This window comes from Aulonocara stuartgranti (assembly GCF_965226115.1).
Source record: "Aulonocara stuartgranti genome assembly, chromosome: 14".
Lineage (NCBI taxonomy): Eukaryota > Metazoa > Chordata > Actinopteri > Cichliformes > Cichlidae > Aulonocara > Aulonocara stuartgranti.
Genome location: NC_138950.1, coordinates 6,174,592 through 6,189,968, shown reverse-complemented (window position 1 = coordinate 6,189,968; position 15,377 = coordinate 6,174,592). Strand labels below are relative to the sequence as shown.

At 38.5% G+C, this 15,377-nt stretch overlaps 3 protein-coding genes across 3 annotated transcripts; all 3 read right to left on the bottom strand.

The window, feature by feature from the left end:
* Window positions 1-2,925: 2,925 nt before the first annotated feature.
* LOC309687158 (claudin-3-like) lies at window positions 2,926-4,409 on the bottom strand. The gene has a single exon (XM_082501896.1). It carries the CDS (start codon window positions 4,246-4,248, stop codon window positions 3,601-3,603), a length of 648 nt encoding a protein of 215 aa, XP_082358022.1. The 5' UTR covers window positions 4,249-4,409; the 3' UTR covers window positions 2,926-3,600.
* A 1,906-nt stretch (window positions 4,410-6,315) lies between these two features.
* LOC309687157 (claudin-4-like) lies at window positions 6,316-7,435 on the bottom strand. The gene has a single exon (XM_082501895.1). The coding sequence runs from the start codon at window positions 7,065-7,067 to the stop codon at window positions 6,417-6,419; it is 651 nt and encodes a 216-aa protein (XP_082358021.1). The 5' UTR covers window positions 7,068-7,435; the 3' UTR covers window positions 6,316-6,416.
* A 2,306-nt stretch (window positions 7,436-9,741) lies between these two features.
* LOC309687156 (claudin-4) lies at window positions 9,742-10,993 on the bottom strand. The gene has a single exon (XM_082501894.1). The coding sequence runs from the start codon at window positions 10,626-10,628 to the stop codon at window positions 9,960-9,962; it is 669 nt and encodes a 222-aa protein (XP_082358020.1). The 5' UTR covers window positions 10,629-10,993; the 3' UTR covers window positions 9,742-9,959.
* Window positions 10,994-15,377: the final 4,384 nt, after the last annotated feature.

Here is a 15,377-nt window from a genome sequence, read left to right as displayed (position 1 = left end):
GATTTCCCTCAACTTAAACAAAGTGTGAAACTTTGGGACTTATTTGGGGTCATTTTCCTGTTGGCAGTTCTGTCAAAACCCAAGAGTCAGCTGGCTCACTGATGGCATGATGTTATCTTCCAGGATTTTCCCTGTTATACAATGTGGGTTTCCAGTTCTGGAGAAAATTTGAATAAATTTACTTTTTACTTTTTTTTAAATTTATGTATGCTGTATGCATTTTGTTCATGCCTAAGTTGTGAGTCGACACCAACCAAAATACTGTCTTTAGTTATTAACATTAATTAACATTAACATTTGAAATGTTGAAGACACTTGAAAAGTAACACAAAAGTAACACAAAATTAACTGCTTTTCCAGGAAAACTTTTCAAAAGTACTTAAGGTTTTGTGAGGGTACAAAACCCTGTTCAGTCTTTCCCTCCCAGACTTCTAGACTTCTGATCGGCACACATTTTGTTTTTAGCGTTATTTAGCAATATTTTTTCAAAACTGCACATTTAGACTGGATTTTTTTAAGAACAAAACCCGAAAAACGTAGTTTTGTATGTGTGGACGTAGCCTTAGATGCTCCTGAGAATACTGCAGCCAAGGTTTTTGTGCTGAGCATTGATCCATTAAACGGAAACTTCAGTGATTGCTAACACCAGGTCCTGTGTTTGTTTTTACTTTTGCAGACACACACGTGATCTGCCTTTGATAATGTCCTCTTTCTGCTATGCCCAGTGGAGCCACAGTACATTTGATTTAAAACTTGTAAAGTTTACTTCCAGTACTGGAAACATTTAGTGGCTTTGCTCTCCTTTTTTCCATTCCTGCTCTTGTTTCTGCAAAGTAAGATTTTGGCAACTTTCTCATCCTGGCCATATTGTTAATAATAAATTTAGCTGATAAAAAAGTGTTAAATTTAGGTAGGAAATGTTTCTTGAAGATTAACAGAATTTCTTTTGTTGGTTCACTAACTTTGTTATCCTCATTGTTTTATCATTGATATGTGGATCTGTTGTGCTTTGGATTTGCATTTCTTGCTGTTACTGGTAGGAATCTTGGTGAGTTTCTGTTCACAGTGAGTGGACACAGTGAGTCTGTGTAATTATCAGGGAAGGGGGCTGTTTTCCTTTTCTGCCTCCAGGTGCCAGGCAACCTCACTGTCCTTCACATTCCCCAGTTTCGGTCATGTGACCAGAGTTTGGCTAGAGCCAGCAGAGCATGACCAGAAACACTCACAGACTGCCCTTTCTTCTTTCCCCCCACTCATCCAGGTTTAGGTATTTGATTAGATACAGTTTTATTAGACCCTCAGGAACTCTGGGGTTGGTTGGTCCCCGTTTGCTTCTCAATTCCAACTCCCTGGGTTTTTCCCTGTTTATTTATGGTATTATTTTGAATTTGTTTTTTGAGTTAATCACTAGTTTTATAAAGTTTCTGTGTTGTAATTCACCAGCTGGGAGTAGGGCTCTTAGTAGGACTTTATATTTTGCAGAGCAAATAAAGAATTGATTTTGTAATAAGTATTATTTTAAGCTGATACTTGACTCCTTTTATACTTCTCGTCAAAAATAATTCTCCTTCAAATAAAAATGATTAATTTCATTTCACTTCTTTCCATCGCTAAAGTGTGGTACCTGATCTTAGAATGGTTTAAAGTGCACCTGTGTGTAAATCACCGATTAACAGCAGCCAAACATGCCCGAGGCTCCTAGACCAGTCACTGGAACAACACACGGGAAATGGTGCTCAGTGGTAAACAACTTTAGATGATGATCCTCTGTCACATGTCTGAGAAAAGAGCTCATTTGTTTTATTTATTTGATATTTATTTCATTTAAAACTTTCAAGTTTAAAGAAAATTTCTTGTAAATGTCTGAAACTTTAATATTTTAGCCATTTGAGAGGGATGTGTTTGGATGCCCACATCTATTATAATGCAGTTATACAAAAAGTTAATCTCAATTAGTTTAAAAGAACTTTTAATTTAAATGAGCTCTAACCTGTGGTTACAGGGATCGTGACCAGATGTCAAGCAGCTCCTTGTCCATTGTTGAATGTATAGGACTAAGAGACAGCAGTCAGTAACATGATACAGCACCAAGGGACCTCTTCCATATTTACTGTGAGATATTCATAAATTTTTAACATTCCTGCCTTCCTCAGATGTGTTTGCATGCGTTTTGAAACTACACTGAAAAGGATGTCTGTCATTGCATGGAAATTCTAGTTGGTAGGAGTTTTTTTTAAGCTTCTGAGTTAAGATCACTATGTGCTCCTTTGCTGCATGTTTTTATTAAATAAAGAGACAAAATGAAAAACTAGGTAGTAGAAGATTGAGGAGAAGTTAAAGTTTTACTGCAATTGGTGAACACTTTTAAATCTTGTTTTTACTTTCATAAATTTGAAATATTTTACTTTGTTTTAGTGTTATACATGCATTTTTATTTTGTTTTGTAGTATTTATTTTGATTTCAGATAATTTTACTTCATGAAGGACGTTGTTTTATTTAATTATTCAAGCTATTAGCTGTAGTTAACTTGTCTTAGCTGCTGTACCAAAGATATTTCTTTACATCCTGTTACGTGACGTATAGTGAAGGTGTGTGTTGTTAATGGGTACTACCTGCAAACAGGTGTAGCAACAAGAAATAAAAGAAATGCAACTTGCCTGGAATGACTCCACTGTTTTGTGCTCACATTCTCACCTCTGCCAGTTAACTGATCCTGTGGCTAATTGTTTAGAGCGTATGTGGTAAAGCTGCCAGCTGGAGGTAATTTATATCTCAGGATTGAATATCAGGGTTACTCTCATGAACACACACCTTCCTTTTTTGTTACTGGTTTACTGACTCATGCAAGAGTCTGTATGCTGTTAAAAGATTAACAAAAACATTTTTTATGTTCTTGATGAAAACATTTTTTTTAAAGAAAGGGGTAAAATCTTAAAAAGTCATTTTATTTAGAAAAAAAGGCCATTGAAAAATACATATTCATCATGTAATACAGCATGATTAGCTCAGTGAAAAGTTGCCTCAGAACCCATGTTCTTTTATTCTCAGTACACACTGTGGACACTGTGTGTCCTGCAACCTCCAGTCTCTCAGCAGACTTTCACCCTTTCCACAATGTAAAAGAAACTCCATTTAATGCATGTTAACATTTGTCTTGGCTGGTACAGGTCATTATTGATATTGTTTCTACAGTATTTACCTCTGTGTGCTATTCAACACACCAAATCATTAAATTTTCTACAGAGGGATGCTTTAGTATGAATGTGGCAGTGGTGGCTTGTGGGGAAAAAAACTTTCTTTGTAAACATGTAAAGAAGTTGGTACCATATAAAATGTAACAGTAACAAAAAATAAACAATATTAATCTGAAAAAGATGGAGTACTAAGATATGCACAGACATGTCTCTTTCATCCTTTTTCAGTCTCTTGAAAAGCAAAAGGTCCATCACAAAAATACTTAATATTACAGGCAAAATCAAATGCATCCCTCATTGAACAGTTCTCATTTTTTATGAGCTCTTCGTCTAAAGACAATCTCACTTTGATGGGGTGAGCAAGTTCAAGATTGAGTACTGTTTTTTTTTCTTTTTCTTTTTGGTTCATACATAGTCTTTCCTTTCTAAACCTGGCCCACCGACAGACCGTGGGGCAGAATAAGCCATTCGTGAAGGGTTGTATCGTGTCTCACGAGGCGGACAGGAGAAACAGAGCAGTCCACCGCCCAGAATCAGGAGTGCAGCGGCTCCCCAGCCAATATACATTGCAGCCCCCAGCTCCCTCCGCTGAGCATCAGTGAGTAACGGATTGTAGAAATCCCTGATTATGGTGTTCGCAGACCAGGAGACAGGAATGAGCTGCATGACACCGGATACAATGAAGAAGACTCCAGAGATGATCATCACTTTGGCCTTGGATGCCTCGTCTTCAATGCAGTTGGTGCACTTGGCCCCAGCAATAGCAATGAGCAAAGCCAGGATTGCTAACAGGATGGAGATGACTGTGAGAGCTCGGGCAGCTTGAAGATCTTGGGAGAGGGCGAGCATAGAGTCATACACCTTACACTGCATCTGTCCAGTGCTCTGGACCACGCAAGTCATCCACAGGCCCTCCCAAATGATCTGAGCTGTCACAATGTTGCTGCCAATGAAGGCTGTCACCCTCCACATCGGGAGGGCACAAGACACAATGGCAATAAGCCATCCTATAATGCAGAGGGAAATGCCAATCAACTCCAGCCCTATAGACATGTTGAGGGTCCTTTTTCCTTTTCCTGCTGAATGTCACACCTGAGGTAAGATCCCAGAAAAGAAATCTAATACAGGAGAAGAGCCGAGAAGAGAGCCAGGTATGGTTAATTTCAGGCCTCGCATTGGTGTGTGATGATCTTTCACCTCGACTTCACTAGAGCTGATTTTATAAGGCTGGTCAGGTGCAGGGGAGGAGTCTGTGGTGAAGCTGACATCACTAAAAGGGGAGGGATTACCTGGACACTCAAGTCTTTCTGCTATCGGCTTACATGGCCAACTTCACAATGGGCCTGACCACAAAGAGGTCTTTTACAGCTAAAAGTGTTTTAAGTTTAATGTACAAAAGTATGGGAAGAAAAAAAGATCTTTGTTGTCAAGCAAACTTATTAAAAAAAGAATATAAATGGAATTTTACCTTCTCAGAAAACGTTTATGTAATGAAATTTTGTGAAACCAGTGAAATCTTTCCTTTCACTTTGCAGCTGCTCTTAAAGCTGATAAACCTTCAGCCCAGCCTTCCCTCTGTGATATCATGTTGCTTTTTTTGAAATGCCTGATAAATGAAGAATTCTGGTCTCACTACTTCCAAAACAAACTGTTACTCTCCTGATAATCACTGCAAAAGCCCTTGCTTCTCCTAAGCGAGGGAGTGAAGATTCTCTGCAGCTTTACGAGAGCACAGACTACCTCGGTGAAGTTAAATCCTTACACATACAAAGAGTAGACTTATGAGGCTGGCTTTCACCTGGCAGTCCTGTTAACCTTTATGAGTCTTAATGAATCCATCTGTCTGTAGAATGTCCTTGAATTTCTTTTCGTCCAAGACTGTCTCCCTAAGAATGCTCCCATCCCCCAGCACTCTGTAACCCAGGAGTAAAATGGGTTCATTGTTTGGAGTGAGAGTTCAGATAGTTGTATGTGTGTAAGACAAGGTAGCGGTTCTTGTTATCACAGAGCCTGCAGACATATGGGAGACAGGGAGATGAATAAGTGCTGTGACAGAGACTCTGAGTTGTCTAATGAATCTGAGTGTGCAAAATTAATGACATTGTTCTTCTTTACACCCCTACAATATCAAGCTTGACCATTTTTGTTCTAAATTAGTACATTCTCATTTTAGTATGAACAGTAGAGTATAATTGACCAGTCTACCATCAAACAGAGACTTGGTTAATTTTATATCATTACCATTAGTTTATATAACTGCTGTGTAATAGAGCACTGCTTCTCAGCCAATGATGGAAGCAACTAGATTTTGAAAAAGTCAAAACATACATTACTTCGTTGATGCTATGAAATATTATTAATGTGTGTATTTTGCATGGTTTTTCTCAAATGTTGATATACCAGATAGCTCACTCTCAAAAAAGTAAAAAGGAAGAAAAAGCTTCTTTTGGGTGTTCGCTTATTCACATTCACTTATTTTTTATTTATTTTATTTTACACTGCATACCCTATCTCACAGTAACATTCATCCAAAGATCATCGTACACCTCGGATTTCTTAAAAAAAACAAAACCCACTGACATCGATTATTTTGATTGACATTTAATTTCATGTATTTGTTGCTTACACTCTTTTTTTTTCCTGCCCTTTATACTTTTTAACTTAAATTTTTGCAATCACTTAAAACAGTCATAGTCACGCATTGATTATTTACATTAACTGCAGGATCCTTTATAGACAGATAAATAGATTATCTTGAAGCCTTAGCAATCCGTCATTTTCAACAGTGAGGGCTCATTGTCAACAGTCAAAATCATCACAAGAGGTTTGTTTAAAAAGGGCATTAAAAACATGTAAACCAAGAAAACATTCCAGAGAAACAGATGTAAAAAAGCATATAGATAGATACAGACAGAACACAATGACACCTTATTCTAATCAAAGCATTTATGTGTATTTAAAAATGCGTAATCAACACAATTTAAACTTCAGGCATATAAATGAATAAACTCTCTAAATTTGGACTGCAAATAATAGAACTTTAAAGTTGTTAATCTCCAACAGCAACATGTCTGCACTTAAAATGTAGGACATGACAATATACCAAGACAGAATATGGAATTTCCTTCTGAACATGAAAGCAGAGCGATACCAATTTCTAAGAAATGGCTCTTCTCCTCAACCATGATGGCAAAGATATGATAAAAGAGCAGATGTTTTTTTCAGACGTAGTCTTTCCTGTCATAGTCACTGGGGACGACGGACTTAGGTTGAGTGTATACCGTTGATGGAGGCCCATGCTTTTTCTGAGGCTTCTGGGGCCGGCTGCACAAGAGGATGGCCCCTCCTATGAGAAGAAAAGCAGCTGCTGCCCAGCCCAGGTACAAAGCTGCACCGAAGTCTTTCTTCTCCCCCAATCCCGTTGAATTGTGGAAGTCCATCATGATATTGTGGGCAAACCATGACACGGGTATCATCTGGCTCAGAGATGCCAGGATAAAGTTCACACCAGCAACAATCATCACTTGAGCCTTGGTTGCCTTTTCATCCACACAGTTGGTACACTTTGCTCCCACAAAGGCTGCAAAAAGCCCCACAATTCCCAAAAGAATGGAGAGGATAGTAAGGGCACGCGCGGCCTGAAGCTCAGGACTTAGATCCAACATGGAGTAATGAATTTTACACCCCATGTAACCTGTGCTCTGGATTCGGCACTCCATCCAGATGCCCTCCCAGCTCGTCTCAGTAGTGATGATATTACTTTGAATAAAAGCTGTTACTTTCCACATGGGCAAAACGCAAGACGCAATGGCAAAGATCCATCCAAGGAAAGCCAGGGCCACTCCAAGAATCTCTAATCCCATTGAAGGCATGTCTGCACTGTGTGTAAATACGAAGTGTCCACTGTCAAGTGTCAAGTGTCAGATGTCCTCAGAGTAGTTTGAAGAGATCTGAGTGATTTATTGAGATTATTGCTGATACGAGAACAGATGGTTTTAAATAGGTGGAGTCACATGGATATTGATTGGAGGAGTTCAAATAGTTAACTGCCCCACCTCATTTGTACTGCCAGAAACAGCCGACTCAGCTTAATGATTCAACTTTCACGGCCTTAGCAGCTCTCCCACCTGTTTGGGTGAGGGGAGAGTAAACAGTGGCTTTTTCTCTCAAGTCTACAGTAGTTAAAGAATAACAGAAAAGTTAAAGGTCGAAGGATGAATGCTTGAAAGTAGAGGACAACTTCAGCAATAGTATCATTGTAGTAGTGTGTGGCAAATGAATCAGAAAGAAAATTTGTTAAAAATGCTCATTATTAATGCAAGTTGCACAAATGGGTTTGTGAATGCCTTTAGTACTTTATTACACCTTATTTGGATAAACAGTAGTCACTGAACCCCGAACATGATGGAAGTGGTGAAAAGCAAATGGGGGGGGGGGGGGGGGGGGGGGGAGTTCTCTGGAAACCAGTGGGAGTTCTCTGATTATGTGAAAGTTGTATTTGTATATATGTGAAAGCCTCTGCATACCTCTGATAAATTTGATTAAAAAAAAACATCATCCCAAGTTCTATGGAAAGCTTTCACAATTCCACCTAAAAATGTTTAATCTTTAAAAGTTTAGAGATATAAATGTTTTGGAAAAAGCGCTTTCATCTGGCCACAAAAAAGACAAGGCCTAGGTTTCTTTCTCTGCTTTTTATAGAAATATCATTTTAAAAAATGTCTTTTTAAGACAGGTGATTGATAAGAATGTTGTTCGAGTTAATTTTCTCTTAGTGTAAAGCACACACTGAGTTACTCAAGCAGCCTCAATTTAGAAAGCTTAAATTATTAGATATTATGTCATCATAATAGGGTGTGTAATGTGCTGATATGTACTGCTGAAAACAGCTTCACTGCATCTGTTCAAATGACTAATCTGTCCTTCTGGGAAGTTCTTGACTAACACTACTTGTGGAACTGCAATGCAACACAAAACCCCTCTAACATAATACAGTGTGCACTGAATATATTACTTTCGTGAAACTCTTTTAGGAACATCTGTATTTCTCTCAGTACACACACGTGCTCGTAATAGAAGAAAACACTATATAATAGGCCAGTGTGTTGGAAAATGCATAAATAGTCTGTTTAGGTGTCCTGTGGGTGGGTGGAATGGATTATCAGTGTCCTTTTTCAGAAAATCATTGCATCATTTATTTCAACTTTTATTTCAGTGTGCTGTGGAGAAAAACTTACACTCTGGCCTCCAAGATTTAGCAGAGCTTCCTCATCACACTAACACAAACTGCACGGCATCATTTTCACTTTGTAAACCATTTTACTAACATGAACATTATTGACATGATCATAGGACCACAGCAGTCAAACGCATGGCCTTCAGACACTTGAATGCTTGGGCTTAAATCAAACATTATTCAAGAAATTTATATTTTCTTGAAGTTGTTGAGCAAGCCTTGGCCCATCAGAATAAGAACAGTAAAAATATAAAAAGCCTTAACATTTTATCCTGAGTCAACCTCTGCTGGGAAATGATGCACTCATAGTTTGTCCACACCTCATTTAACCAACAACAACATCATTTTTCTCTCTTGCATCTGCAGTTTCTTTGAAATGGGAGCTGGCTTGTACTAATATGTTTTCCATCACTTCTGACTAGCACCCGATTGCACTGTTGTGCTGAATGACACATTTTGTAAGCAGCTCTGTGGCCACTGAAAAGGAATTTCTAGTATATTTAGAAGCTCGTAAATATACTTTACTGTATACTAATAAATATATGTAACTTCGTATCTAATGCCTAAGTTAAGAAGAGATGAAATGTTTTCTAATTTGTGTTTCTTGTGGATTTTTAGCTCTTCTTGTTTGTCGAACGGATTCAATCACATGGGTTGGTTGACCTTAAATGAAGCAAGTCGACTATTTTTCTGTCTATATTGTTAAAGTGTACTATTTAAGCATAATTTCTTTCATAGTAAATCTTTTTTATATAGTGTTTGCTTTTTTTAAAAAAAGAAAAAAAGAATTGACATACCCTTTTAAACATTCAAACTATATTTTGAGTCTGTGAATCCAATGCCAAGCAGAAGTGCACAGCAATTAGTTGCAAACTAGCTGATCAATAGAGTCTTTGTGGCTCAGTTGTGACTCGGCAGAGGTTACATCCCCTGCAGATGGAGACTGTTATCTCCGACTCAATTTCACTTTGCAAATGGAGGGCAGGCTACAAAAGAAAGGGAGCACAAGGTGCTCTTCTGAAACAAGCCATCTATTGTTAGTTTCTTCCATCTACATTGAAATAAAATATCCAAAGCTGGAATGCCCCTGAACTGCACTTCTTGGTCAAACATGGCTGAACTCTATAGCCGGTATATGTCCCTGCCTCTGCACACCAACAAACCTTTTGGAATAAAAAGCACAGCACAAAGTGCACTATAAAGAAAAGTTGATAACAAACCAGTTACTGAAAAAAAAGTTTTACTTTTCAACTGAAGTTGTGAAACTTCCTCTTGTCAGAATTTACTTCCAAGTACATTGTGTGAAGATTTCTAAAGGTTAGAAACATCTTGATTTCAGCTTTTTGAGGAAAAAAATGTGTTCATACTTGCAAAAGAAACAAAAAAATGCACATCATTTTAAAAAAAATGTTCACGACTAAAACATGAAACACGGATCAGTCATTTAAACATTTGAAGCTAGCACCAAACATGCATCTACTAACCACAAATTTATAAATGCAGTTCATCATTTCCTCATGTCACACAGTCATACATAGTCTCTTCTGGTGTATCCATTGACTGATATGGTTTTTACAGCTGAGTAGTCAATGCGGGAAGGTGCAGAACCACCACCACTTGGTGCCGTGGTTGATCTGCGAGGGCAGGAGCAGCAGAGCAGGGCTCCCCCTAGAATCAGCAGGCAGGAAGCAGCCCAACCAAAGTACAGAGCATTACCAAACTCCCTCTTCCCTGTCTCCTCCAGCATGGGGTCATAGAAGCCCAGGACAATGGCGTGAGCTGTCCAGGACACAGCCAGCAGAAGCAGCAGTCCAGCCACCACAAATGTCACCCCAGCAGCCACCATGAGGCGAGGTTTACTGCTCACATCCCGGCTACAGTTGGTGCACTTGGCACCAGCCACTGACAAAATGATGCCCACAATGCAAAGAACCAGAGAGATGATGACCAAGGCACGAGCTGCTTGCAGGTCAACTGGAAGCCCCAGCATGGAGTCATGTACCTTGCAGTGCATCTGTCCTGTGCTCTGTACAGAACAGTTCATCCACAAGCCTTCCCAGATAACCTGAGAGATGACAATGTTCTGGCCGATGTAGGCAGCCACTCTCCACATAGGCAGGCCACAGGTCACCATTACTCCCAGCCAGCCAGCCACAGCCAGAATGATCCCGAGGATCTCCAAACCGGTAGAATACATAGTTGGAGCAGGGGATGAGGAAGGAGCTGAACAAAATTCTGTTTCAGTACGCTGTGAGATGGGAGGGCTTCTGTGTCGGTGAGCTCAACCCTCTTGAGATGAAGGTGACATTGGATCTCTGTGGCTCAAAGGCCTGTGCAAGGCTTTTAGTGAGAGAGGAAGAGAGAGGGAGAAAGAGATTCTACCTTCTTTATTCAGTTTAGATGACTGAAGGTGGAGTCAGCTTAAGGTGGCATCATTTCTACCTCCAAACTGAACTTGGGTTTCTGGAGACATCAACGTTTTCTTTAAAATCTGATACAAAAGGATGTCTTATAATATGAGACAACCACAAAAATACATATCATTGTTAATAGAATAGTCCAATGCTGAAATGTACATGAACCCAGGGAGTGTTAGTTTATAGTAAAATGCTGTAGATTTTTTTCTGAAAAACAGTTTTATCTATTTTTACACCAATTAAACATTTACATTTATTTACTGAGATGCATAAACTGAATCGAGTAAAGATACTTTTAAGTGTTTTGGAGTTTGTTTGTTTTTTTAAACTGGATACACAGTATTTTAGTCCATGTGTGCATATTTCTGTGACATGTGACAGAATGATGAAAAACGCTGAATCATTCCCTGAATGAGACCCATGAAGAAAAAAAGAGGAACAATGCCAGCCTTGTTTTTTGGTGGCCAGTCACACAATCCCTTATAGCACAGAAAATACCTACTGGCCAAAAAAAGAAAAAGAAACAGGCATCTAATGAGTCCTCTTTATGTCATTTGAGACCTATCTAGAGATTCTTGGATGACTTTATCCAGTTATATTACCTCATTTTAAGCCAGTTTCCTTAATGATGGCTAGGTAATACTGAAATAAAGTGTGATGGGCAAATTAAACTCTTGATAATCTAAATGACCAGAAAATAAAAAAAATACAAATCAAGGTGTAGTAATGCCCAGATATTTTCCCATTCAAAAAATATTCACTCACAGCTGTTATGTCTTTTTTTCTTTAGTACTGTCTGTCCTGCAAATACTTTGGTCAAAGGACTAGAAAATGCCTAACAGTTAGGGATATCTTCTAAAAAGTCTTCACATCTTCTTGAGAATAGGGGCTTGGCTAATAAGTGAACTCTGTGTCATTAAAGGCTATCCACTAATATACAGAGGTCACATCGGGTCAGTGATTGGCTACAACAGCATTAAAATGATTTGTTTATCAGCACTAATTAGATTGACCAGTGCTCAGAACAAAGAGTCCAAAGAACTGACTGAAGATTTAAGAAGGAGAAACATAGGTTTGCACAAGCTGGGAGGGTCTCTTGGGGCTATTTCTAAATAACTGCAGATCTGAAAATCTTTGGTTCAAATAATTTTACGTGAATACAAGTTATTCAGATGTGTCACTCAAACTCTTACCCTCAGATGAAAGAAATTTGTTAGGTTGCTCAGGAACAAGAAAGTAACTGCCAAGACTCAGGCCTGCAATGAACAGTAAACTACTGGAATGTCAGATCTCAACCTTAATGGAAATTTGTGTACTTTGCTTAAAAGTCAGGCCTATGCTAGGAAATGGACCCATTTAAATTCAAATATCCAGAAAGAATTATCCCAGAAGCTTGTTGATGGCTACCAAAAGCATGTGGTTGAGGTGCAATTTAACTAAATTTAACTAAAATTAATAGGGGAGTATAAGTCAGTAAAGATGTATGCTATGCAATCATTCCACCCTGAAAAAGAACAATTCAAAGAAATCATTAAGAGGCCAAAATCTCCTTGAAATTCTTGTGCATCATCAGTGTCTGAAAACGTCTGGCCACAACTGTAAGCTGGGAGTAGTAATAGTTCTCCATTCTGCAACCACACAGGCTTTCATCATCATGACACATGCCTGCCAGAAGTCTGTTGTTAGTCAACAGAAATATACTGAATAGTACTCCCTTTGTTGCCAAATAAGTATTAATAATGTGACTTAAAATATAAATAAATAAATACAAAAGCTTTATCGGTTAGAAACAATAGTAGCACAGTGGTGATGCAGTGATTTACCTAAACATGCAAACATACATGGAATACAGTACATAAAGAAATAACTAAAGAATTTGTACATACAGTACTTTGCTTCATTTATTATTTCATCAGTTTTGACAAAACCACCTCTGTGTTCTAAAGACGGCTGTAGGGACTCACTGTTGTACCTCTGCTTACCTCTTCTGTACAGATTGACAATTTGTACAACTTTCCCCCCTACCTTGTTCAAATTTTTACACATTTTTTGTCCTTCCTTGAGAATGTCTTCTTCACAGACACTTTTTCCCTCAGACTGAAGGGCCTATTTCTTGACTATAAAATACTGTTCATCTGCTGTAGTTTCTTTTTGGGCTTTTCCCTTCTACTTTTGTCCTACACTTTTCCAGTTTCTTCAGAACTTTTAAGAAATATCCTGCGCACAATGCCAAGGTATGCACAACTATTTTAAGTAATGTAACTATTTGGCTAATAGCTATTTGGTAAACACCTTGTTGGTGTGAAAATATTAAAATATTATTTTATGGCTGTCAAACTGTGTTATATTTTGCATCATATATTATATTTCGGAGATTCAAGTAAGGAAATGCTGCGTGTTGTTACAACAGGTTGATAGTATGTTAGTAACAAAATACCTAAGTTACCTGTTATGTGTAGACACAACACTGGTTCCTCCCTGAGTTCTCTTTTTATGTTTGTATAAAAATAAAACTCACTCAGGTGTCTTCTGTGCAAGCCTTTTATGCTCGACTGATTCATATTATCAGATACAATGACTGGATTGAAAAACAGTGAAAAAGCAGCCAGTTTCCATATAAACACTGTGAAAGAGCTCAGAAAGCCTGGAGCACTACTCAGTATCACTTTAAAATTTACAGGTAAGTCCGGTTCCATGGAGGAAACATGAAAAGAAATGGGGAGTGGCTGGAGACTTTTGCACAGTACCATGCATGGATAATATGTTATGGGAGCTTTAAGATGTTCTTTCCTGCGTGCCTCAGCTGTGGTGACCATTTCTTGGTATCACACATGTAGCAACTCGCACACCTTGCTCAACATTTACCTGTTATGGGAACCAGTCTGACCTGTTCAATGAAGGTGCTCCTGGTTGTTGTCACTGTACGCTAAAGTGTACTAATCCTAAGTATAAATGTATACCAATTATTGTTAACATTAAGCTGAAGAATTTCTTTTGTTGTTTGATTTGATTGCTTTTTAATTGTTATTTAAAAACAAGCGTCTGTTGTTGAAAAATACTGTAGTGAACTAATCCAGTTTAAGCTAATACAGCTTAGTGCAATCAGCATTGTTACAGTGATTGAAAGCACCATGAATCATGTAAGGAAATAGTAAAATAAAAGGAAATAAAAGCTGTTCCTGTATAGAGCTGTAACGGTCTACACAGACTTTACGAGTCTTTCCCCAGGGCAAAATACAACCTGACAAAACAACACCTGCATGCTTGTATTTATCATAGAACAAACAGCATTCTTTTTTTTAGGGGGGGGGGGGGGGGGGTAGCGCTCATCTCAACCATATGAGCATCATAAGTTGTAAATTAGCAAACCAAAAGTAGATCCGTCTAAAACGGGCCAACTGTCGTTTTAAGTTTTCTTGAAACCTGTTCAGTCACAAAGACATCCATATTTGGTGCGTTGTTATGTTGTGTCGTGCAGACTAGTCTCTGAAGTTGCGAAACATTAAAGGGCACGTCGATGTACTCATTGAGATTAGTTCTTAGCATGTCATCCTCTTGGCATTACAATGCCCACAAATGCAGTTCGCTCTAAACTGAAACTGGGCACAAACAGTTTGCATGGTACTTTTATTTATTGCATTACATCTGATCAAGCAGTTTAAATTTAAGGTTTAGTAGCGCTGGGTGGTTAGCGCTTGCGTTCATCCTCATGCCCTGGATGTTTTTGTTTATTTGGCAACATAAACAGAGCAAGCACCTTCTGTTTTTCTAACACAAGTTGCAAGTGGCCTGTACTTTTTGAACACCTGTTAATTAATTTTGTGTGTAATGTGGTGGTTTGTATTTAACGGCATTGCTCAATGAATCATTGTATAAAAACTAAATAACCTGTTGTCATCTCTTTGAACAGAGATATTAATAGAATGTATTAAGGGGCTAATAGGAGTGCTACTGTCAACAGACCTGACTTCAGTAAGCTCCAAATAACAGATTAAACAAGAAAAAGACCACTGTGAACAACAACGCACAAACACACACAGACATCTTCCAAGAGTGTGATTTTAAACCACTGCCCTCTGAGAGTAAATATTAACAGGTGTGTTTTATACAGGATGTTATCATTTCGGGTCTAAAGAAGCTCCTATTTGGCAGACTGAAAGATTTCAGGTTCCCGTTGGTGTCATGTGATAATAAGACACGGCAAAAATGAGTGAGTCACTGAGCAACACACCATGTTGTGCCTAAATCATCTGTCATGGTCCTGGGTCATTTTGACCCAGTGTTCTTAGTTTTTCTGTAGTTTTGTATTTTGTTTCTTATGTCCATTGGATTGTTTGGTTTGGTATTTGGATTCCCTCTGTGTCCATGTTTTTATTGTGGTGTCTGCTCTGGTACCGTGTTCCCATCCTATGTGTGTTCTGTGTTCTCCTCATCCCCTCGTATTCATCCTTCTTCTCTGCCTCTCTCTCTGCCTCTCTCTCTCCGTGCTCATCTCTGTGTACTGTGTTGTGTTTAAGGTCCACATCTTG

Excerpts from the sequence above, each read along its gene's own strand:
- LOC309687157 (XM_082501895.1), bottom strand. The coding sequence starts at position 7,067 with ATGCCTTCAATGGGATTAGAGATTCTTGGAGTGGCCCTGGCTTTCCTT.
- LOC309687156 (XM_082501894.1), bottom strand. The coding sequence starts at position 10,628 with ATGTATTCTACCGGTTTGGAGATCCTCGGGATCATTCTGGCTGTGGCT.
- LOC309687158 (XM_082501896.1), bottom strand. The coding sequence starts at position 4,248 with ATGTCTATAGGGCTGGAGTTGATTGGCATTTCCCTCTGCATTATAGGA.